Below are 26,049 nucleotides of genomic sequence, written 5' to 3'. Positions count from 1 at the left end.
CTCCTTATCAGAATGATAAACATTTTAATTTTTCCAGCATACTTTTAATTTTTTTCAGTTCATTTTCTACTTTGTCATTTCTCTGTGTTAACAACAAAGTGGGAAAGCCATATTGTTAAATTTGAAACAATTACTAATTTTATAAAATACCAGATTATCTGGGCTCTAGTCAGTCCGTGAACTTCAAAATTTTCAAAGGCTTTTTTTTGGTCAAATACCTTTAGGAGTATATTTAAGAACTGTGCTGATTTCTGTACATAAAGTACATATAATTCCTGTATATAAAATATAATGACTAATGGCCACTTTATAATTTTGTGTGTTATTCACTCAATCATGTCTGACTCTGCAGCCCCATGGACTTTAGCCCACTAGGCTCTTCAGTCCATGGAATTCTCCAGACAAGAATACTGGATTGGGTAGACATTCCCTTTTGCATGGGATCTTCTCGACCCAGAGATTGAACCCAGGTCTCCTGAATTACAGGCGGATTCTTTACTGTCTGAGCCACCAGGGAAACCCGTATAATCCTAGCAACATTATTATACCTACTGGCATAATTAACTAACATGGAAAACACTGTTATTAACCATATAGTGTCATACTGACTTTGTTGAAATTAGGCATCTATAGTGCAACTAAAATGAAGGGTGACACATTTCCCCAAGTAATTTCAACTTCAGAAAAGAGGCATTTTCTCTAAAATTAACCCCCAAAATGTTTAAACTGCCATTCAGATCAGCAGCTTATTTAGCTCTAGACTGCTGCAGTCCATGGTGTCGCAAAAGAGTCGGACACGACTAAGCAACTTCCCTTTCACTTTTCACTTCCATACATTGGAGAAGGAAATGGCAACCCACTCCAGTGTTCTTGCCTGGAGAATCCCAGGGACAGAGGAGCCTGGTGGGCTGCCGTCTATGGGGTCACACAGAGTCAGATATGACTGAAGCGACTTAGCAGCAGTAGCAGCAGCAAGCAACCTACTCCCCTTCCTCCTCCCTCACTCCAGAGGATAACAGCACTTTCATTTTTCTGAGTGTCTTTCAGCAGGCTTCTTCTGCACACTAAACAGCTTGGAATAAATCTGAATAACTGAATAACCTTGAAACAAAATTATTCTCATATAGATCACTGGGTTGTTTTTTGTTTTTTTTTTGCCTAATTACATTCTATTTCTGCCCACATTTCTAACCTCTCTAATTGTTCTTCTATATACACCCACACCCCTTCTAATTTAGCATCATCCTCAAATTCTCTGTGTCACTTTTGATTTTATCACCTGACAGAGAAACATCTTTATGCTCCAGATTTTGGCTCTTCCCATGATTTCACAATAATTTTTTATTAAAATAAAGTTATAGCTTTTTCTAAGTTAAATAAGAATACAGAGACTCTGCACTAAAATCATAATATTATCAAGAACTGAATTACAGGTCAGATCAAATCTGACCTATATATGTTATCTGTATGTTTACACACATGCATGCACATATGTGATTTTTTTTTCCAATAAGTAGCACTGCTTCGATATAGTATTTCATTCTGGAAATATTAACCAAGCAGAAATACATCTTAATTAGGTGCAGAAAATGTTCCTTGGTCTTTTCTTTTTCCCACCTTTTTCTTAGCCTCCCAGTAAACTCTATTATCTCTAAATCCAAGAGATTTGTGCTCTGTTTAGAAAACCTGTTACAACCAATCACCAGCACTTCTCACCACACCTTTCTTGAACTCCATATCAAATTAACAGTGTTTTATTACCAAGGTCAATACAAAAATCTAAAAGGAAAAAAATTAATGGATGTGTTAATCCAGTTGTTAATTCCCACAGCTGGATACCTTTAGTCTTCTTTGAGTCAAATCTCCCAGTGAACTTAACTTTTGCAAACTCAAATCTGCGCCCAACTTAGCCTTTTTTCTACCGAAGATTTAAAAATACTTTTAGGTCACACAATTTAAACAGACTGTACTACATCATTCTAGAACTGTCTTCTAAGTAAACGTTCATAGGTTTTCTTCAGCAGCAGTTATCCACTGCCACCCTAATCCTAAAAGGAAGTTGTAGACTGGGTGTTTTGTTTTGTTTAATATAACACCAATTGAAATGCTATTGTATGATTTTTGAACAGTTATTTGTAAATGTAGTTCCCCCTACCTAAAATGGGATTTCCATAAAGGACCACTGTCCTGATTTACTATGGATAATCTTTAAGCCCTATTGTCCTGCTTTAATTATTGACCATGTTCCTGTCATTTAAAAAAAGTTGTTTGTATAATAAATTACATCATCATTTTTCTTCCTCTTCCTAGAACATCCCTCACTCTTTACAATACCACACTCGTGTTAAGGCTTCCCTGGCAACTCCAGGTAGAGCTGGTCATTCTTTCCTCTTGTTACATCACTTTAATCATATATCTTTCATAAAATGTACCATATTGTATAGTAAGAAGACCTTTTTATTCATTATTATTTCCCAAACATAGACTAACACAACACACACACACACACACACACACATATACATACACAGGAATGCACACATTCACTCATACACACAATACACACTGTATACAAAGGGTAATAATACTGGATACCAAAAGGAGTAAGAGCTAGGAACAAAAGGCCTGGGTGTAAATCCTGGCCTTGTATTCAACAATTATGTGATTGTGTGGACTTCACATATTTATCATTATTAAGCAATCACTTAACCCATGTGAGTCTTGGTTTCTCCATTTATAAAATGGGGATAATCATACTTCCCTGTAGGTCTGCTGTATAAGGTGAGATAATCTATGAGAAATCCAAGTTCATTAATTCATTTCATCTATGAAGCACCAACTGAGTGCCCATTAAGTGAGAGGCATCATCAAGGACAGGCTGATGCCAAAGACACAGGCTGATAAAAGGATAGATGCCAAAATAGAAGAGAATATAGACAAGCCCCTTCTCCCAGGGAGTTCATAGTTCAGGGACTAGCACTTAACCCTAAGGAATTATAGAAATGTAAGCATCATTACTATTCTCTTCACCTTCCTGTAAACTCCATCTATACATATATAAACAATGAAATAAAGGCACTGAATATGGATTCATTAAAAATTATAAGGATCCCATGAGATTCTTTTCTGAGTGATTATTTTTTCCTTGAATTTCTGCAAATCAAGTATTAGGCTTTTCATTTGATACTCAAGCTCTTGAGTTTACAGAAGACAAAGATAATCTTTTCTTGGCCTAGTCTTTCCTCATTTTGTTTTTCCAGATTTATTAAGATAAAATTGACTTAACTTATTTAAGTTTTAAAAAAAAAAAAACTTGGTCAAGTTGCTAAAAGCTCTAGCATCACCTTGCGAATAATACTTATCAGTCAGATGTTCATACTGTCAGTTATCCTATCATGGAACATTTTCATTTTTTGCACTATAATTTATTTTAGAACTTACTTCATCTGCAAGATTCTATAAAAAAATTTTAAATAATTTTTCTATTAATATTTTACTAGACTAAATTTTAAATGTTTGCTTTTTAAAATTTGACTTTTATATGTCTAGAAAAACATTTTTCCCAGGAGTACTCATCTCCAACTTTATAATAAAAATCAAAGGATAAAAGTGTTTGCTTAACAGTAATCTCTTTCTGCAGAACCCATGTGTTCTTCTGAGCAAGGTTATCTGGAACATCTTTATTAAAAACATCAAATGCCAAATATGGCATTCTTCTTATTCACCATATTCACTTTTTTCCCTAAGTGGGTGTCAGTCTTCATTATATCCCCCAACAAGATCACAAAATGACAAAGTTCCCACATGAGGTAAATGTCAAGACTGACTCCTGCAAGAACAGCACATCACGATTTACCAAGAACACACATCAGGTCCTATATAGGAAGGCCTCAGACCCAGGAAGGGAAGGAGCAGCAAAGCCAGTCGACACACAGGTGGAAGGCTGCTGACTCAGCCCTTCAACAGTGCTCACGTGAAGAGCCAAACTGTTTTCCATAACTGATCAGATATGGACGTTCCTTAACATTTTAGGCAGAAATAGTCACTAGAGCCGACACTCCAAATAATAGTATATTAAGCGTTTGTTCCTTTAAAGAAAATTTGACACAGAGATAATTCTGAAGAAAAATCCCATTCAGTAGTTCCTACTGCAGAGTGAATTTGAAAATTATAAAAATGTAATGTGCAGAACTTAAAGAAAAAAAAAAAACTAGAAGGAGAAAAAAACAAATTTAAACTGGCACCAATTTATTAAGTAAAACGTCCTTTTATGATAGTTTTTTTTTTTTCCTGGCTGCAGAAAATTTCAGTATAAGTTCTCAGACATCCTAACTAATACAAGCTTAAATCTCATTATAAGCAAATTGATACAAATCTCATCAAGTAAGAAATTTTATTATAATGAAATTAAGTGTTTAGAATAACAAAGTGATTGGCTTGTCAAGCAGCCCACAAGAAAAGGGGAAGGGGGAAAAGAAAAAGACAGGGGAGGGAGAAGATGGGGAAATCTGGTTGCATTTTTTTTTTAATTTTATTTTATTTTTAAACTTTACAATATTGTGTTAGTTTTGCCAAATATCGAAATGAATCCGCCACAGGTATACATGCGTTCCCCATCCTGAACCCTCCTCCCTCCTCCCTCCCCATACCATCCCTCTGGGTCGTCCCAGTGCACCAGCCCCAAGCATCCAGTATCGTGCATCAAACCTGGACTGGCGACCATTATTATTTATATAATTAAAAATTAAGGACAATAAATGCTTCCCTATTAACTGTACATTTTTAAATGACGTATGTCAAATACTACATGGTTTTACCAGCAAACTACATAATAGTGATGATAGACATCTTTAATTTCAAACAATTCACTCATAATTTAACACAGTTATCAAATATACCTTCTCAAAAATCTCCTCTCAATGTAAGATAACTCATATTCCTGGTGTTCTAGTTGCCTGAAGCTGCCCAGTCCACTACACAAGACAGTCATGTTTGTTCCAATACAGAAGATGTTTCATTTAAATTATTTTAATGTATTTACCACTGATTCAAGTGCCTTTCCCCCTCCATAGCCCAAACCTCCCATAAAGCTACCACCAACCCAAATGCCTAGGGGTTGGGGTGGGGGGGCGGAATCAAGAGGAAGGGACTGAGTTGACCCAGTCAGTTTGAAACATGTAGGAAAAAAAGAGCTCTGGAGAGGCAGGGGAAGCAGGTACTTGAACACAGGTCCAGAGTGACTGTAAGAACTTAAGGCTTCAAGATTTCAGAGACTTAGACCCTTCAGTTTTACCCTCAGGATGCAAGCTGGGAGCTAAAGCCAATATGATTTCCTCAAAAGCAAAGAAAACCACAGCTAACATCTGCTTTCTACCTATACTATCTATACCTATAAAGGTATTTCATTCACATGGCTTATCATCTATCATTGTAAAAATAACACAGGAATAATATGAGTAGAACTAACATTTACACAGGTCTATGTGCCAGGCACTATTCTAAGCATCAGTGTGTGTACGTACACACACACACACACACACACACACACACAAACACACACTCATTCAATCCTCCCATCAATCCTTCGGGTTAACTACCTCCATCTTACAGATGAAGAAACAGAGGCAGATAAAGGTTAAACTCCTGTCCAAGGCTGACACACAGACAGTAAGTAGAGAGCAAGGGTTCAAAGGTAGGCACCACGGCTTCAAAATCACTACTCGTAACTACATTACCCTAACAGCACAGGAAGGAAAGCTTCAGGCGCTTGCCTACTTCACTGACTGCTGTATACTTCTAAAAGATCATAAAAGAGTAACATTATTTACATTTCATTAAATAGTAATCTCATTGATTATGTGTCCTATTTGCTCAAAAATGAATTACATAAGACTTTTGCACAACTGTTAAATTTTATATCTGATAAATATGAATCACATGGAAATATACAAACTATCATTATAGTGCATAGGAAGCTCACAGCAATTTACCCACAAAGTGATTCAGCAGAGAAGTGCTATCGCATAGAGAGATGAGTAGTGAGGTGACATTGGAAATGCCAGGCATTTGCTCCAGTGGGGATCCATCTCACCTGGGACTCCAGACAGGAAGTGGGTCTCCCTGCTAGAGCAGGGGCCTCACACTCCCCCATGGCCACAGCACACCCAAGACTCTGACTCTACCTGGACAGCACAGGCATATAATGTTCAGGTCAGAGAGCCAGAGAACTGCAACTCACACAGCCGTTTCTACAAACTCTTAGAAGGCAACCTGCATTTGGCAGAATGTACCGGATATAAATCAAGCATTAAAAAGAAATCAATTGCTAAAGCTCTCTTTCCACTTAGAGACTTAGACTTCATTTGAAGAGGTCCTTAAGAACTGGCCTTTGGAAAAAGACAAGCATGCAGAGCGACCCCATCCCTTTCTCCATTCAAAAACTATACTTCTTCCAATATCATCAAGATTACCACCACTGTCTTCACTCATCAAATTAACTGCACAGCAGCCCATATTACCAATTTTATGTCTGATGCACTGGATATAGTCTATTTAGTGTACTGCATTGCTTTTATTGTTCAGTGTTAATCAATGAAAAAAAACTTTTATAAACTTTAAGCTATCTGCTCACAAATTTGCTCCCACATAATCTTTATCTACTATAAAGTCCTTTAGTTCCTTAAGTATAAAATCTCCTACCACAGAGAAACCTGTGAACCCCAGCCTAACATTCTAGAATGGAGGAGGAGGTATTGGGGGCATGAGCGTCTATTTGGTGTCTATAATCTTATCTTTAAAAAGGCTGGTATTCAGTTATTAGTCAGGGATACAATCTCTAAAAACCTGTGTTTATAAGAATGTCAGATTCTATGTATAACATGTTTCCAGATCTACTGTATAACCCACTGTTTGTATTAAGTATTAGAGAGGGACTCTGATGCATTTGCAACGTAGTCGACCATTTAGGCCATATGGGACGAAAGAATGTCTTTTTCAAGTTTGACTCTTAACACTGATCAGATCCTCAAAAGGCCCCTCCCCAGAAATAGACAGGAAGAGAGATTCACTCTGTTCAAGTGCTTGCCACTCAACAAATATAGAGGGAGAAAAACAGCCTGACCCAAAGAAATCTAAAACCTGTAGTAAAGTTTAAGCCAGTACACGAAGGGCCATAACACAAGGAACAGGAAGCAGCTGTGACCACTGCCCCACCGTGCTCAAGACCCAAAGCCACCACCGCAGCACCGAGAGCTCTCATGGCAGGGGCTGGGGCTGTCTGTGCATCTCTGTTGCCTAGAGAGACACAGTGATAAATATATGTTTAATGCGCTAAATTAATAAATCCCTTTGACTATTTCACCAACAACATAAGGAAATGGGACTGTGTCTTAAAAGATCAGATCCTCTTTGCACGGGAAGCCCTACGAACTGGAAAAGCAGAGAAAGGGTGAAGGCAAAGTAGAGAAACAAGAAGGAGAGGCGAATGTGAGAAGAAAGAGGGAGGGGGTAGCAGCAATGTGGACAACGGATGGCAGGAGGCGTGTGGAAAACTGAGAAAGCTGAGGAAAGGGAGGGGGTGCAGCAGGAAGGGGCTGCCGCCACACTGATGAAGATCCCGCAGCCCCAGCTATGTCTGGAGGCCTTTATCCTACGGGACAGCGAGTCACGTCATTTGACCCCGTGCCCCACATCATGTGCACACATCCTGCTTATTGCACAACAGCTCAGTAAGTGCAAATCATGGTGGTTCCTCAGAACTGCTTATCTAAGCTCTCCTGGTGGTACTTCTAGCGTTCAGAATTACACACTTCCCACACTGATGCTGTGAGAATCAGTCCTCTCTATTATGAAATGAAGGTGACAGAAGACATTTTCAATAATTATACCACAGCCCTTCCTTGTGAGAATTGTCCCCAAGCATTTTCCCACACTGGTCAATAAAATCCGAAGTTTCAGAATCACTATTTTTTCTAAAATGCCACATTTTAGATTTTTTTTCACTAAAAAGAAAAAAAAAGTTAAAAATATGAGTAAATAAGCCCTTACCTACTTGGAATCTATTAAGTATTATGTGTTTCTTTTTTCATTTTTATTTATTTTTATTTTTGGCTGTGTTGCGTCTTTGTTTCTGTATGGGCTTTTCTCCAGCTGCGGCGAGCAGAGGCTACTCTCCGGTGGCAGAGCACAGGTTACTAACTGCAGATCCTTCTCTTGTTGCGAGGCATGGGCTCTCGGGCACGTGGGCTCAGGACTTGTGACTCGCCGGCTCTAGAGCACAGGCTCAGCAGTTGTGGTACATGGGCTTACTGCTCCACGTTGTGTGGCATCTTCCTGGACCGGGGATCAAACCTGTGTCTCTCTCCTGCATTGGCAGGCAGATTCTTTACCACTGAGCCAACAGGGAAGATCTCAAGTGATTTTTAGATAAAAGAGATTTTATTACTCTTATGAATAAAAATGTCAGTACAGTTTTGAGAAAAAACTGATAAAAATCACTGATGTTATTAAGTTAAAAAAGCAAAAAAGCAGATAAAACTCAATACCTGTAGAATGACCTCATTTTATAAAATATGTGTGGGAGGGTATGAGCATGTGAACACATATATATGTAACACATGTATATATATATATACACATGTATACTTGTATCAATAAATTTAATAATGGCTATCTCTGGGTAGTGAGATTTCAATTTATCTCCACTTTCCTCATAAATATAAATAACTTTTATAAGCAGATGCATTCTTCATCTATAAGTTTGAACAATAAAGCTGATTTAACTTTGGAAAAATAAATATGAGAAAAAAATAACATGAGAAAATAATATTTATCATCAACTCCTTGAAGAAATAATGAGTTTCCACCATCACCAGTGACCTTCTGAGTAAACTATGGTTCTCCCCCGCCAACCCCATACACAAGCCTGGTAGACAGGGATCTCTTTATATGTACATTTAATACATCAGTTTACACTAATAATGTAAAGATGGTTTTTCCTAAAAAAAGATTTCAACTTCTAAGGTCCCTACAGGGCAATAGGAAATCGTCAGTTGATTCCTGGCTTATTATGTTTTATTATACTTAACAACTCACATACTTCACAGCACTGCAAATTTTGCCGGTATCTAAAATATATTTCCTGTAAAATACACCTACAGAAAATACATCTTCCATAAACTAACTAAATGTTGCATACATTTGATTATATATGAATATAAATAACTGAATGTTACATTTGGACACGTCCTATAATAAAGAAACACACACAAAACACCTTTTAAGCTGTTCTACACAGTGTAGATCAATTTGAAAACCATCCTTAGTAATGGGAAGATTCTTCATCCTAACAGAAAATTAGTATATCAACATTTCAATCCAAGAAAGGATACACTCAGTCCAAGTGTCAAATGCCCTCTGAGTACTGAGGATACAGAGATGAATGAGGTGCAAGGCCTAACCTCAAGAAGCTTATTATCCATCAGGGAAAAAAATACACCAACAAATACAAGTTCACTAAGACAGTTCAAGTAATACGATGAAGATGATGGAAGGATGTACATGGTTCTCTAAGGGCACAGGGAATACAACGGTTATTCCATCTAGATGGTGGGGTTGGGAAAGTTTCCTAGGGAACTTTTTTCAATCCAATTATTATTTCTAACAAATGAATTACAAAGACATCTATTTCTTTCACTATGGACTCAGAAAGACAGAGTGTCAAGAGCAGTCACAGAGATAAATTAAGACAAAGAACCTAGAGGTGAGCTGACAGAGGTAAGCAGCCATCAAACACTGCATATCATTTCCTAGCACTTAAGTTTTGTGAAAGTCCTGAGCAAGGCATAGTTCTCTCCTTGAGAACTGCACAGCCCACTGGAAGAGAGACACAGGGACAAATCATCACAACACAATTTGCTGATGGCTATAAGAGCGGTGTGTCTCAGCCATGGGAACAGTTAACAGTTGATGACATGACTACACGGTGAGGGTTCAGGGAAGGCTGAAGAAACAAGGAGCCATGTGTGGGCTCGGAGGACAGGAGAGTTCACTAAATGAACTTTCTGCAGCAGTAGGATGTACCTGGGCTCAACAAGATCCTTTGTGCTGTTACTTCATCATCCTTGCTGCTGCTAAGTCGCTTCAGCTGTGTCCAACTCTGTGCGACCCCAGAGATGGCAGGCCACCAGGCTCCCCCGTCCCTGGGATTCTCCAGGCAAGAACACTGGAGTGGGTTGCCATTTCCTTCTCCAATTCATCATCCTTAGCTCATTCTATAAAACCCGTACTGTTCCCATTTTCTAGCTAAGGTACATGTGGTTAAACAGGTGAAATAACTTGTCCAAAGCCAAACTAATAACAACAGATGAGGTTGGGTTATAAAAGCAGACCAAAAGTCTCACTTGGCTCCTTTGGCTTTTCCCAGACAGCTAAGCACAAAACATAAGGCTTACTTTGATCGGTATCCTGGCTGGTTTCAACCTAATTTCTTCAGGAGTCTCCTTTAGGTCTTTCAAGAGTTCAGTCTCCATAAAATTTCTATTTCTTCTACAGATTCATACATTTTCAGCATGCTTATTATGTATCAGCAGGCATTTGTGGCTCATTAAAATTATCCCTACTTTCTCCACTTTTCAAGAAACTTCAACCTGCTCTGGACACACTACAAAGTAAAACTCAACTCTTGATATTTCCAGTAATTGAAACAAACATTTATCTACGGATAGACATCCATTTGTTACACAGTATGTAAGCTGAGGTACTGAGGCAACCCACTACAAATGAACAAGGTATATGAAGTGAAAATATGATACAGTGTAGTCACAAAGTCACACTAGCTACAATTTATGGAAGAGATAAAAGCTACCCAAACTCGCCCACTGTTGCATGCAAATTTAATATCTTCCCTGCATCCTTCTGCAAAAAATGTCTTTGCTAACGGCAGAAAGTCATCAGTGCAGTATCTAAAAGTTGGCTTTAGGTCATCACCATTAATAGACAGAGGTGAGAAGTTTTCTTTTCCACACAAACAGTGAAATGTCACACCTTATAAAGCCCTCACGTTGAAGCAGCCACACTGTATCAGACCCACATCCAATCTGTTGTCAAGACAAGTCTCTAAACTGGGAGAGCATAAGAGCTGATGAGTACAGTCTTGTTACAGAAAGACCAGAGCCTCTACACCACAAAGACTGCTAACAGATGTAGCATGATTGACACCGTTTTTCTAAATGACCTTATAATACGATCTGCTGTAACAGCTATCTTCACATGACATAAAGAAGAGATGGCTCAGTTAACAGAGGTTACAGTATCACAGTTGCGATAGGACTTTGTGGCCTCTGTGAACTTATCAGTCTTATTTCTCACACGCAGCTATTTATGGTGGTGTTCTGTGATTAAAACTCCCAGGAAAATGGCCCAGAAGTTCTCCATTCATTCAGTCTTACGTTAGTAATAAATTTTTTCTGTCTTGTGTTTTATGTAAATACAATTTCTATAAAGCCATCCACTTTATAGCAGAGACTCGGTAATAACTGTCACCCACTTACACATAAAATCAACCAATTGCCAATAAAATTAGTGATGCTGTACTTAGTAAAGACTACGAGTCTATAAATACATATAAGTCAGACTATCAGAGGAAAATACAGCTATAAAAACTGATGATATGATAAGGGAAACATCATTTATATTGCTGGGCACCCAGGCAATGTATCTGACAATTTACCGAGGGCAAATAATTTACCGAGGGCAAGTAATTTACCGAGGGCAAGTAATTTACCGAGGGCAAGTAATTTCCAGTCTTTCTCTCATAATCTATTAACTGTAAGATTATTAAAATAATCTATGGTTCCCAGGATATTTCAAATTTTAAGAAATCACAGGAATACTCCACATGTTAGACACTGCCGGAACTACTGTCTCAAATTAGTATGCACTTCCATTAGATCACACTGCATTCCTTTCAATGACACATCTTTTCAGCAGTCACTGCAATTTAAAAAAATAATACCGGTGCCCCTTGAACTGGAGAAGGAAATGGCAACCCACTCCAGTATTCTTGCCTGGAGAATCCCAGGGACGGAGGAGCCTGGTGGGCTGCTGTCTATGGGGTCACACAGAGTCGAACACAACTGAAGCAACTTAGCAGCAGCAGCAGCAGCAGCCCCTTGAACAAAGTGAGGGTTAGGGGCCCGGCCCCTCAGTGCAGCGGAAGTCAGATTATCACTTTACAGTCCGCCCTCTGTGTCCATGGTTCCGCGTCCATGGACCCAACCAACCACGGACTATGTAGTACTGCAGCACATATTTGGTGAAAAAAGATCTGCACATAAGTGGTCTCACACAGTTCAAACCTGTGTTATTCAAAAGGCAACCGTGCAGCACATCAATCAGTGCGGAACAGGAAATGAGGATATGGGGATGGGTAACTTTATTCTAAGATCTGAGAAACTGTGGAGTGGCCAGCAGGCATATATATCTCATTAGCAAGTAGTTGTGAGTATACAAGAAATAAAAATAAAATTTATTTTTCCTTTCCATTTATGTGTATCCTTTTTCCCCCCAACAACTATTATGTTGTCTAGAGCTAACTACTTTAAAACAAAAATGCTAAGGTTGTTTTTGGGTTTTTTTTTGTTTTTTTTTTGCTATTTTGACCCAGGGTGAATCAGGGGTGGCGGTGGGGGGGGGGGGGGGAGGGGATCATAGATACTCCAGTGTGTTGCAAACTGAGTCTCAGAACCTCTGTTCCTCTGTTGTAGATGGATTCTTACCTTCCAAGCCAAAGAACAGGAGGCCGTGAAGGTCTCTAGGGGTTTCACCCAGTTTTCTGAGCTAAGTTTCTAAAGTGATTGATGGGGAATTCCCTGTCAGTTCAGTGATAAGGACTGTGCTTTCACTACTGAGAGAGCAGGTTCGATCCCTGGTTAGGGTACTAAGATCCCAAAAGCCACACAGCATGGCCCCAAAATAAATAAATTTTAAAAGTAAAGAATAAAATGATTGCTAAAAAGGTCGCTTGTGATTGAATGTATGCCATCATTTTACATTATCAGTATAACAGATGGCAATTTAACTGTTACCATACTTCCCACCCTTGCGATGATTTTGCTCATTGTCCATTCTGTGGCATTTGTCTAAACATGATGATTAATATGATGTATAATTTTTATTTCACATTCAAAAAGAATAAATTGCATTCTTTTTGGTAACATCCTCCCTCCTGCCTTTTCAACAACTGTCAAGTATAGAGGTACTACCTAGATAACAATTACACAAAGGGGTAGATGAATTTGCTCTATAGTATGCATTCAGTCTGTAGGCAGACTGTTAAGACTGGCTTCTGTTTCCTACACATTTGAGAATAACCTGAGGTCCTACATGTTCAAACCGTCAAGAAAATATTTATGCAATGATGCTAAAAAAAACTTATGAAATTACACCAAGTATATATCACCTGCTATGAGATTATAAATCTTATTATACAGAAGGCAGTAGGATGCCAATGAAGTTAAAATTAAGAAAAAAACCTTCACTAACGCATTTATAGAATCTCCTGAAACGAGGCAACTTGTCTATGTATAGCCATGATCATGTCTACCCTACCAAATAAAAAACTTATTAATAACTTCCCAGCCCTAGATACTGATATTATTGTATCAAGAGATAAATCACAATGGCTAACATGACTGCTTTAGTAAACTAGTCTAGGTTAAAAATGTAAAAGCAGAACCAAAATGAAATCATCTACTGGTGTGAAATAGTTTCACTGACAAGGCAAAGCTTGAGGTGATGGCCTTCCTTCTCAACAGAGTCAAGTAATATACAAAAAGGAAAGATAAATCAAAATTAAGGTGTGGAAATGTGCTGCTAAGAAAAAAAGGGAGGTAGCAGGATATTTGATCTAAAAAATATCTGAACATTGTCCTATAAGAAAAAGGATCTCAGGTCTTTCAGAAGAATCTGCAGCTGTATCAAAGGTGTGATCAAAGTGGACCAAATCATGTTTGAAGTAATAAATGGAAAACAAAGTCTGAAAAACAAATACCATCTTTGCCAGAGATGTGTATTCACGCCCTAATCAGTCCCAACATGATGGGCAGGGATGAGAGCAGGAAGGAATACGGGTTAATAGTGAGGGCTTGAGAGGCAGAAAGGTGCTGGTATGACCCCCACCACTGTGGCTTATAAGTTGTGGGATGCCAGGCAAATGACAGTCTCTCTCTCTAACCTTTAATGGAAATGACACCAGTCTCACAGAGTGGGGTGAAGAAGGCAATCACCTCATCACAGAGGCTAAAGCAGAGCCTGCATCTTTATGACCATGTCACAGCTTCAACTAGAAACTGACAAAACTGATTCCTCTCCTTGTGGGTTTCCCAGGTGGCGCTAGTGGTAAAGAACTCACCTGCCAATGCAGGAGACACGAGAGACATGGGTTTGATCCCTGGGTCGGGAAGATTCCTCTACTTTAAGTTTGTTCAAAACCTCCCTCTATCTACCAAATATTCCTATCTTAACTTTCCCCAGCTGTCTCAAACTAAGCATAGCGAAAACAGAACTCATGTTTCATGAGAAAACTTTGTGTTAAAGCAGAAAATTAACTTGCCTCATCCTCCCATTCTTATGACCTTAAAACACACTCTTTCAGGACTGCATTATCTAACCAAAGTCATGCAGTAATAAACATCAATGTAGTTATGTGGGAGCCAAGAAAATTCACAATTAGAAATGTTGGTATTCACTCTCTATAATTAACATTTATAAAATACTTTACTAAGTTCAGACTTCAAATGTAATTCATAGAAGGGAAAGTTAGCATTATCACATCAATCAAATGCCAGGAGTCCTTTTCCATCCCAATCTCTAGGGGCAGAAAAAGAGCAAGCCCGCACCTGCCTCCTTGGCCTAGCATAAGGCAGAGAACACTCTCAAAGAACGCAGTGTGCGCCATGATGAGCCACATGCCACATTTGTAACTCCTGAGTCAGCGTTTGTGTGCTTCATGTCAGATTACCTAAGCAGATAGTCACAGTAACTTTATGAGGAAGATCACATTTTCCCCATTTAACACATAAGGGAACTAAAGCTCAGAGAATGAGGGAACCAACTCAAGATCATATAGCACTCGGACAGTGCTGAAATTTGAAACTTCAGAATCTGATTTTATTTGCAGTTTCATTTTTGTTGTTTCTTTAAACAAATTATCAATGGTATAAAATTGTAGAATAGAATCTTCAACCTCAGAGCACTTTTCCATTTAACCTTGCTCTTAACCACCATACATAGTCCCTACCTCTGCCCTTGAAATACTCAGAGGACCATCCTGTTAGGAGCCATGAACACAATGCCCGGGGCAAAGGAACTGATCAAGAGCCTACAGAAAATATGAGGCTGAAGGGTGAAAAAGAAGTAGTGCTTCAAAATGATTGAAAGAAAATTTCTACATTGAAGTTACCTTAAATGTCACACATATCACAGAATCCAATGACAACTGCTCAAGTGAACAGTCAAGAAAGTTTAGTTATATTTGAAAACAGTTTTTAAATTAAACTTTTCTTACTCTAAAAGAATCCAATATACATAACAGTTGTAGAGAATTATAGCTAATTGTAAATTAAATGTGCTATTTATAGCCAAATAATCAAACCCACAATTACGATGATGATCATTATTGTGAACATTTATTGAGCAATTACCATGTACAAGCACTATACTCAGCACATTACATGAATTCTTTAATTTAATCCTCATAATTCCATGATAAAAGCTCAATTATACTCACTTAACAGATGAGGAAATGAACTTGGAGAGATTAAATGGATTGCCCAAGATCACACAGCTATTAAGTGGTGTCAATGGAATTTACATCCATGCCTATCTAATTCCATAGCCTTACCAATACCCAATCTAAATCTTTCTACGCACAGTTAAGAAACAAGCAAAGATCAACATCCTCCCTAGGTCATCAGCTATTAAATCACTTACAGGAAAATAAATAACAAAGCCCCCTCTTCTCAGGTGTTGAGGAAAGCAAGGACACACATTCTACTCCAAGATGAAAGCTTTCATACTGTCCTTCAGAACTATTAGTCAATCCATACAAAACGTTATACAATATTTGTTTTTAAAGCAAAGAAGAACTAAAGAGCCTCTTGATGAAAGTGAAAGAGGAGAGTGAAAAAGTTGGCATAAAGCTCAACATTCAGAAAACTAAGATCATGGCATCCGCTCCCTTCACTTCATGGCAAATACATGAGGAAACAATGGAACCAATAATAGACTTTATTTGTGGGGGGGGCTCCAAAATCACTGCAGATGGTAATTGCAGCCATGAAATTCAAAGACGTTTGCTCCCTGGAAGAAAAGTTATGACCAACCTAGACAGCATATTAAAAAGCAGAGACATTACTTTGCCAACAAAGGTCCCTCTAGTCAAAGTTGTGGTTTTTCCAGTAGTCATGTATGGATATGAGAGTTGGATTATAAAGAAAGCTGAGTGCCGAAGAATTGATGCTTTTGAACTGTGGTACTGGAGAAGACTCTTCACAGTCCCTTGGACAGCAAGGAGAGCCACCCAGTCCATCCTAAAGGAAATCAGTCCTGAATATTCATTGGAAGTACTGATGTTGAAACTCCAATAATTTTGGCCATGCTGGGAAAAACTGAAGGCAGGAAGAAAAGGGGATGACAGTGGATGAGATGGTTGGATGGCATCAATGACTCAATGGACATGAGTTTGAGTAAACTCTGGGAGTTGGTGATGAACAGGGAGGCCTAGGGTGCTGCAGTCCATGGGGTTGCAAAGAGTTGGACATGACTCATCGACTCGACTGAACTGAACTGAAGCTACATGATTAGAAATCCCAGATTAGCACTGTGGTGTGGGTCTCCCTGGTGGCTTAGATGGTAAGCATCTGCCTGTAATGCAGGAGACCTGGGTTCAATCCCAATCCCCGAGTCGGGAAGATCCCCTGGAGGAGGGAATAGTGACCCACTCCAGTATTCTTGCCTGGAGAATCCCAGGGACAGAGGAGTCTTGTGGGTCTTGTCCATGGAGTCGCAAAGACTTGGACATGACTGAGCGACTAACTTTCATAGTGGCAGCTGACAGCAAGGGAAAAGTAAGAACTACAGTAATTGAAGGTCACAGTACTGACCCTGATTCCAGAAAAAAGGTCAAACTCAATTCAGTATATTGTCTTTAAATCACAATAAATTTAAATAAATTTAAATATATGCAATATTAAAAAGTATTTATCTCAAGTTAGAAAAGTTTTTAATTTTGGCTTTTGAAGGGTAGGCTTGAATCACACGCAATTTTCTCAGGCAAAATCTGACTACTTAACCCCAAGCAAATACAAGGTTACTCAATTGCTTATTGCCCTAAAAATAAAGCAGACTTTCTTCTTCTCCCAACTTCTACAACACAGTGGCAGCACACAAAAATATAATTCATCATAATCAGTCAGAGGGAGGAGAAGGCAGTGGCACCCCACTCCAGTACTCTTGCCTGGAAAATCCCACGGATGGAGGAGCCTGGTAGGCTGCAGTCCATGGGGTGGCTAAGAGTCGGACACGACTGAGCGACTTCCCTTTCACTTTCACTTTCATGCATTGGAGAAGGAAATGGCAACCCACTCCAGTGTTCTTGCCTGGAGAATCCCAGGGACAGGGGAGCCTGGTGGGCTGCCGTCTATGGGGTCACACAGAGTTGGACACGACTGAAGTGACTTAGCAGCAGCAGTCAGAATGAAGGTTTTTAACAGATATTTCTGATTATAAAAGGAATATGAGCCAAGCATATAAAAGTTCAAAAATATAAAGAAATGGAAATTAGAAATTAAAATTACCTATAATCCTACTAACATTAACATCTATATCTGTATATTGCATTTTTTAGTTTGTTTTATTGTTCTTATGAGCTATATATAAAACGTAAGTTTAATAGAAGTAACTGCAGACAAAGAAATAAGGAGTTGAACACAAGGGGAAAATTGAAGATTACAGTGGATCAGCCAAGTAGACATTTCTAATGGAATAAAAATGCTGTGCCTCACAGGAACACCACTGCAGGGCAAGAGACTCTGAAGGCTCTGTAACAAGGATACTGAGCTCTCTGAAAACTGCTTCAACTAACTTAAAATCCTCAAAATGCTTAAGATAAATAAATAAAACCTATATCTAATCATTTAAAGGTTCATTTGGTTTCTTCACTATATTTTAAGGAAAAAATGTTCTGAGTCTCAGAACAACAGGGTTCCATGGAGATAGCTGCTACACAGTCTTATCAGCTCGTTGAAAATTACCTGTTAGTTGACTGGTCAAGTGAGTGTGAAAGGGTTCTTGTTACAGTCAACCAACAGAGACGTAATACCGAGGAGGGAATAAAACAAAACCTATCAGCTGAGTTTAAATACTCGCTAACCCACAAATTTAGCAGACAACTGGACAGGTCCTTTGGATTCCTCTTTTCTTCGGTATATTGTCTAGAAGCAAATGCTACCTATTTGCTGCAAATGACACTAGTTTAGACAAAAATGTAGTAAACCTTGAATGTTGGTAAGAGCTATCAAGCACCATTATAGAGTACTAAGACAAGACAGCCTCAATGGGACTAAACACTGAGGAGTTTAGAAGTTGTTTTGCTTTGTTTTCCATTTTTCTATGAAGAATAAAAGCTTGGTGAAATCTGTGGAAAATACTGAAAAGATACCTAAAACTATCATGTTCTGAAAAGCAAATGTTTCACAAAAATCTATTTTTTCCATGGAAATAACCACCTCAAGAACAGACTGATATTTTCAAAAGAGAACCAATCCATCAATTTAAATAAATAAATAAAACTGTTGATTTTTTGGTTTTGTTTTCTAATTCTCTTAAAACCTCAGGTTTTAGGGAATTATCTGGTAGTCCAGTGGTTAGGATTCCAAGCTTCCACTGCAGCAGGCACCGTTGGGCATGATTCCTGGTCAGGGGAAAAGAACCCACAAGGCACAGCCAAAAACAAAACAAAACAAAACACACAAAAAAAAACAAACGAACAGTACAGAAAAGCACCTCGGGCTTTAAAAATGCATAAGGATATACCACCAAGGGCAGATAGTGACTAAGGTTTAATATCTGCATCACCGAAATTTTTCCCCAAACAATCCTATACCTAAAACTTGAGCTTGTCCCCTTATTTTCCAATAGGTCTTAGCAGTTAAAATCCCAAAAAGCACGTGTTGACAGTGAACAGGACCTTGGGACTCTGACCTGCTGGGACAAACTGTAGAGAGAAAGATCAAACTAGGTTCCCACTGAGGTTGTTTCTGAACCAATCTTTCTAGCTGTAGAACCTCCACTGCCCTCCTCCCCGTCTCACATGATGAACAGTAACCACCACAGACCTTAGGTCAAATTCTTATTCTGCTAAGATTTTATCTTCCCCAAATATCCACTAGCTCCTCCAGGCAGAGACTAGAGATCTGCATCCACACTGAGAAAGACACCATAGGGTCCCTCCCAAAGTACCAAGTCCACACGAGGCAACTGCAAACTTGATTGACCCTCAGGAGCTGAGTTTCTATAGCAAATTCCTTTGTGAAAAGGTTGTCTCAACTACTCAGCTCTACGTGAACTGAGAAATCTCAGCCACACTTTCCACTCGGTAAAGTGGCATTATGCTTAGAATCAAGTCAACATGTCTCTTTCTCGTTTCTCTCCAGGGCTAAAATCAAGACTTCAGTGTCATATTTGTCCACCTCTAAGCTAACCTATTACTGGGCTTCCCTGGTGGCTCAGAGGTTAGAGCATCTGCCTGCAATGTGGGAGACCTGAGTTTGATCCCTGGATTGGGAAGACCCCTGGAGAAAGAAATGGCAACCCACTCCAGTATTCTTGCCTGGTGAATCCCATGGATGGAGGAGCCTGGTGGGCTACAGTCCACGGGGTCGCAAAGAGTCAGACATGACTGAGCGACTTCAATTTCTTCTCCTGTAGGTTTGTTGTTGTTCAGTTGTTCGGTCAAGTCTAATTCTTTGTAACCCCATGAACTGCAGCACACTAGGCTTCCCTGTGCTTCACTATCTCCCAGAGTTTACTCAAACTCATGTCCATTGAGTCAGTGATGCCATCCAACCATCTCATTCTCTGTTGCCCCTTCTCCTCTTGCCCTCAATCTTTCCCAGCATCAGGGTCTTTTCCAGTGAGCTGGCTCTTCGCATCACATGGCCAAAGTATTGGAGCTTTAGCAACAGTTAAAATCTATAAATAAATTATACCTCTCAAGAACATAGGACTTCCCGCTAGTGGTAGACAATCTGCCTGCCAACACAAGAGACGCAAGAGACATGGCTTCTAACACTGAGTCAGGAAGATCCCACAGAGTAGGAAACGGCAACCCACTCCAGTATTCTTACCTGGAAAATTTCACGGACAGAGGAGCTTGGTGGGCTTCTGTCCATGGGGCTACTGAGGACACACAAGAACACAAACATAAGACTGCCTTTTCTTTGCACCATCTATATATACTGTCTACAGAAATCCATGTCTTTTTTTAAATATTTTAAAATCCTAATCATTTTAAAAATGCTTTTGGCATCTGACTGTACAAACCCAAAGCAAAGGATATGTTTAAGATGAATTTCACAAGCTGTATGTCCCTAGAGAGACATCAGAGGGCCACGGATCAGCTTCAGTGTGAACTATCCAGTTTGATGGTCCTTTGCCATTTCCTTGTGCCCAGGTGTACAAATAAATCAAGAGTATAAAAGTGAAATTACACTGCCAACCACTCACAGAAATGGCAAAAAAGAAAAAAATTTATGCTACAAATTTTAATCAGATAACTAGGAAAAAAAACGTTTTCCTAACCTGTAGCAAAAACTCAACTCATGAGCCAAAAAAGAGGAACTGCACTTGACCTTAAAAAGTACTCGAAGATTTCCAAGACTAGATCTCAAAGATAATCAAGGTTTGTTTGTTTATCATTCATGAAATACATGACAGCACAAAAGGATCTCTCTTTCTCAAAATAATGACATATGAATTCTCTAGCCCAAAGCTGTCAACGTGGTTATCCACCAACCTATTCACAATAACCCTTAACCTACGGATGACACCACCCTTATGGCAGAAAGTGAAGAAGAACTAAAAAGCCTCTTGATGAAAGTAAAAGAGGAGAGTGAAAAAGTTGGCTTAAAGCTCAACATTCAGAAAACAAAGATCATGGCATCCGGTACCATCACTTCATGGGAAATAGATTGAGAAACAGTGGAAACAGTGTCAGACTTTATTTTGGGGGGCTCCAAAATCACTGCAGATGGTGATTGCAGCCATGAAATTAAAAGACACTCCTTGGAAGGAAAGTTATGACCAACCTAGATAGCATATTAAAAAGCAGAGATATTACTTTGCCAACAAAGGTCTGTGTAGTCAAGGCTATGGTTTTTCCAGTGGTCATGTATGAATGTGAGAGTTGGACTGTGAAGAAAGCTGAGCGCCGAAGAATTGATGCTTTTGAACTGTGGTGTTGGAGAAGACTCTTGAGAGTCCCTTGGACTGCAAGGAGATCCAACCAGTCCATTCTGAAGGAGATCAGCCCTGGGATTTCTTTGGAAGGAATGATGCTAAAGCTGAAACTCCGGTATTTTGGCCACCTCATGCGAAGAGTTGACTCATTGGAAAGGACTCTGATGCTGGGAGGGATTGGGGGCAGGAGGAGAAGGGGACGACAGAGGATGAGATGGCTGGATGGCATCACCGACTTGATGGACGTGAGTCTGAGTGAACTCCAGGAGTTGGTGATGGACAGGGAGGCCTGGTGTGCTGCAATTTATAGGGTCGCAAAGAGTCGGACACGACTGAGCGACTGAACTGAAGGAGAACAGAAACTGAAGGAAGCACTAACAAAACCTTTACAACTGCCACAGCTTAATTTTTTGCCACATAATTTTTAAGACTTCAGGTTGTTTCATAAGTAACTACAAATGGCCTCTGGTACCATCACTTCATGGCAAATAGATGGGGAAAAGCAGAAAGAGTGGCAGATTTTATATTTTGGGGCTCCAAAATCACTGAGAACTGTGACTGTAACCATGAAATTAAAAGATGCTTGCTACTAGGAAGAAAGCTATGACAAACCTAGACACTGTATTAAAAAGCAGAGACATCACTTTGCCAACAAAGATCCATATGGTCAAAGATATGGTTTTTCCAGTTGTCATGTATGGATGTACCATAAAGAAGGCTGAGCACCAAAGAATTGATGTTTTTGAACTGTGGTGTTGGAGAAGACTCTTGAGAGTCCCTTGGACTACAAGGAGATCAAACCAGTCAATCCTAAAGGAATACAACCCAGAATATTCATTGGAAGGACTGATACTGAAGCTGAAGCTTCAGTGACTTTGGCCAACTGATGAGAAGAGCCAACTCACTGGAAAAGACCCTAATGATGGGAAAGATTGAAGGCAAAAGGAGAAGAGGGTAACAAAGGATGAGATGGATGGAAGGCATCACCAACTCAATGGACATGAGTTTGAACAAACTCTGGGAGATAGTGACGGACAGGGAAACCTGACGTGCTGCAGCTCAAGGGGTCGTCCAAGAGTCAGAGATGACTTAGCAACTGAACAACAACAAATGTCTATACACGTACAAACAGAGAGATGGCGATGACAATGATGATAATGATGATGATGATGATGATGATGATGGAGGAAGAGAAGATAAATACAAATACTGATGATTTTTATAGTTACCATAAATACTGGTAATTTTATGATTACCAAATAGCTAATTGGTAGTGAAATTCTAGAAGCAGAAAACCAGTCTGACTGTGCAGGCAGAGCCAGGCATATCAGAAGTGCATGCTGGGCAAGATTCAAAGGGCAGCTGACACAAGAACCTCAATTTTATGTTGCAATAGTGATGTGCAATCAACAGTCCTGGGCCCTGCCCTCTGGAGCTTGCAGCCCAGTTGCTGCAGTCCCTCCTGTGTGCACTGGACTCACATGAGCTGTCTTTCGGTCCCAGTTCCAGCTATCTGCTATAGAGGCAAAATATTTAAGCTCTAGTGCCATCACTCCACAATAAGGATAAAGTGATTCCTCTCCCATAAAATTATTGTGATGATGAAGTGTGCTAATACATCCATGAAAACACTCTGTAACCCTTCATGCACAACACAAACAGAATGTGTCTCTGTTTTACTAGGGAAGACACTGTCCCCTCCAGCCGCCTTTCTCCAGGATGTCAAAGTGTTTGGACAGCACTGAGACTTTCAGATATAACCAGGAAGTACAACCTATAATTAAAGTTACTTCAACCAGCATGTGAGCACTTAGTAAGCACAGTCATGTGTTCAGCACTGTACTAGACACTGTGGGAGACAGAAAAAACAGAAACAAGATTTAGTCCTTTAAGTCCAGAAATTAAGTTTCACTAGTGAAACAAAACCAGTGCATGTGAAATAGCAACAAGGCGTAGAGGTCAGCACGTGACTAAGGGGCTAAACTTGTAGGTAGTACTTACTTTAGAACCCAAAAGAAAGGGAAGTGTTTTTAATTTTAATTGACCAAAGTTTACAGAAGGCGTTTCAGCAGGGATATAGAGTCCAAATACAGGTACAAAGGCAGGAATGTATCTGTGAGTCTGATTAGAGATTATCTCAAGTAGCAAGTGGTAAAGAAGCAAAAATTCTTCAGAGTATAGGGAACGTAAACACCAAGAAAAAATCCCAAATATAATTCAACGGGCCTAAAATGAAGACTAAATAGATCTGAAGGTCACAGAAAAATATCACCATGAAAATTTCTGCAAGGGTAAGAGTTGCAAAAGCAAAGAAGCTGATGCTGATTGGGAAAGTTTAATGAGATGCAAAACCTCCATCCATAATAGGTTTATTTGCAAATCTAAATTCCTTGGCCGATTTTTAAATGCAAACTCCAAAACACAAGAATGGGAAGAAACAGATGTAATTTCTGATAAGCCAGGAGAGACGTAAGGTATGACTGTCTCACATGCGGCTTACCAGACTGGAAGCAGCATGTATTTCAGAAGGATCTGGAGATAAGATAGACACAGGTTCCAATCCTATGTGAACCTGAATTAATTACTGGGTCTCTGTTCCTCAGTTCCCTCATCTACAGAGTGAAGCAGAACATATTCCAGAGTTATTGCGAGGTTCAAAGTTAGAAAAAATTTTCTGGAAACTTTCAGGAGTATCTAAATGTTAATTAAATGAGAATAAAATTGAGCACATTTTGTGAGTTGACGAGGAGTCTGAGGACAAGGGCTGTATTGTATCCTCCAGTGCAAACCTAAAACCCAGCTCAGTCTCTCACATCTACAAGATGGCTGCGGCTGCTGCTACTGCTGCTAAGTCGCTTCAGTCGTGTCCAACTCTGTGCGACACCATAGGCGGCAGCCCACCTGGCTCCCCTGTCCCTGGGATTCTCCAGGCAAGAACACTGGAGTGGGTTGCCATTTCCTTCTCCAATGTGTGAAAGTGAAAAGGGAAAGTGAAGTCGCTCAGTCCTGTCTGACTCTTCATGACCCCGTGGACTGCAGCCTACCAGGCTCCTCCGTCCATGGGATTTTCCAGGCAAGAGTACTGGAATGGGTTGCCATTGCCTTCTCCGACAGGATAGCAGCACATTTCAAATAATTGAATGAGTGTCAAATTTCACGCAATGGATTTCTGGAGCACACCCATTATGTTCTGTGCACTAAGCAGGTCTTGGGTCTAGTGCATGTGTGTGCTCAGTTGTATCTGGCCCTATGGACTATAGCCTACCAGGCTCCTCTGTCCACAGGATTTTCCAGGCAAGAATACTGGAATGAGTTGCCATTTCCTTCTCCAGGGGATCTTCCCGACCCAGGGATCAAACCCAGGTCTCCTACGCTGCAGGTGGATTCTTTACCACTGAGCTACCAGAGAAGTCCTCAATTACAACCATCAGTTCAGTTCAGTTCAGTTCAATCACTCATTTGTGTCCGACTCTTTGAGACCCCATGAAGTGCAGCATGCCAGGCCTCCCTGTCCATCACCATATCCCAGAGTTCACTCAAACTCACGTCCATCTAGTCGGTGATGTCATCCAGCCATCTCATCCTCTGTCATCCCCTTCTCCCCCTGTCCCCAATCCCTCCCAGCATCAGAGTCTTTTCCAATGAGTCAACTCTTCGCATAAGGTGGCCAAAGTACTGGAGTTTCAGCCTCAGCATCAGTCCTTCCAAAGAACACCCAGGACTGATCTTAGAAGGAGTCAAAAAAGAAAGCACAGGGCTGGGGAAGTCCAGAGCAAGGACGGGAGCATTTAACCTAGTCTACATGCTCAGAGAGGAGCAAGCAACAGTTATCAATTACTTCTATAATTTCCCAGTAACAAAAGCTATTACAATTTAAATGCCTATTGATTTAAACACAGATTTTTTTTTCAAATATTGATTTGGACATCACATTAAAGGGAGGAGGGGAGAGGGAGGTTGTACAAAATAAGTCAGATGGAAGAAAAAGTTTTTCAAGTAAGTTCAAGTGACATCAATGTATCCCACCTACAATACACAAAAGTAACGGAAGCACAGTGTTTACCCACAATCAACATTTTACCAGAAAACCCACAATTACTATAAGTAATCTGCCTCTGTAGTTATAGATTTTTCTTAAGAGGGCACTTATCCCTAAAGCATAAAGATATATGAATCTCTCTTATTTCAAATACATTCCAAATAATGCTTCTGATTTTGAAGCTATAGTTTTAAAACCCAAGCCATGAGTATGGTCTTCCAAAATTAATAAGTATCTGAGTGCCTCCTCTCTGTAAAACATCAATAAGCCACTGAAGAAAATGCCTTAATATCCAACTATCAAAAAATGTACAATCCATATTGGAAAAAAATACTTATAGGAGTTCAATAAATAAATGCAAACTACAAAGATATCACGAGACACAATCTCCTGTCTATTCCGATACAAGCCCTAGTTTCAGGCAGTCTTTGTTGTTTTCAAAAAAAATATTTATTTATGTATGCTACTCTACTCTTAGTTGTGGGCTTCCCTGG

The 26,049-nt window shown here is 39.6% G+C and overlaps 1 protein-coding gene across 20 annotated transcripts in view; it reads right to left on the bottom strand.

Moving 5' to 3' along the window:
• VAV3 (vav guanine nucleotide exchange factor 3) overlaps nt 1-26,049 on the bottom strand; it is a 645,240-nt gene that overhangs the window by 362,199 nt on the left and 256,992 nt on the right. The window contains exon 1 of one of the 20 annotated variants that reach the window (XM_055584921.1): nt 20,406-20,457. The exons of the other annotated variants lie outside the window; for them this stretch is intronic. Within the exon in view, the coding sequence (XP_055440896.1) occupies nt 20,406-20,450 (45 nt within the window). The 5' untranslated portion in view covers nt 20,451-20,457. Of the gene's footprint in view, nt 1-20,405; nt 20,458-26,049 lie in introns of those variants that run through there. 20 annotated transcript variants of the gene reach the window in all.

The sequence above is a fragment of the Bubalus kerabau genome, chromosome 6 (assembly GCF_029407905.1).
Source record: "Bubalus kerabau isolate K-KA32 ecotype Philippines breed swamp buffalo chromosome 6, PCC_UOA_SB_1v2, whole genome shotgun sequence".
NCBI lineage: Eukaryota > Metazoa > Chordata > Mammalia > Artiodactyla > Bovidae > Bubalus > Bubalus kerabau.
This window is presented reverse-complemented; position numbering and strand designations above follow the sequence as displayed.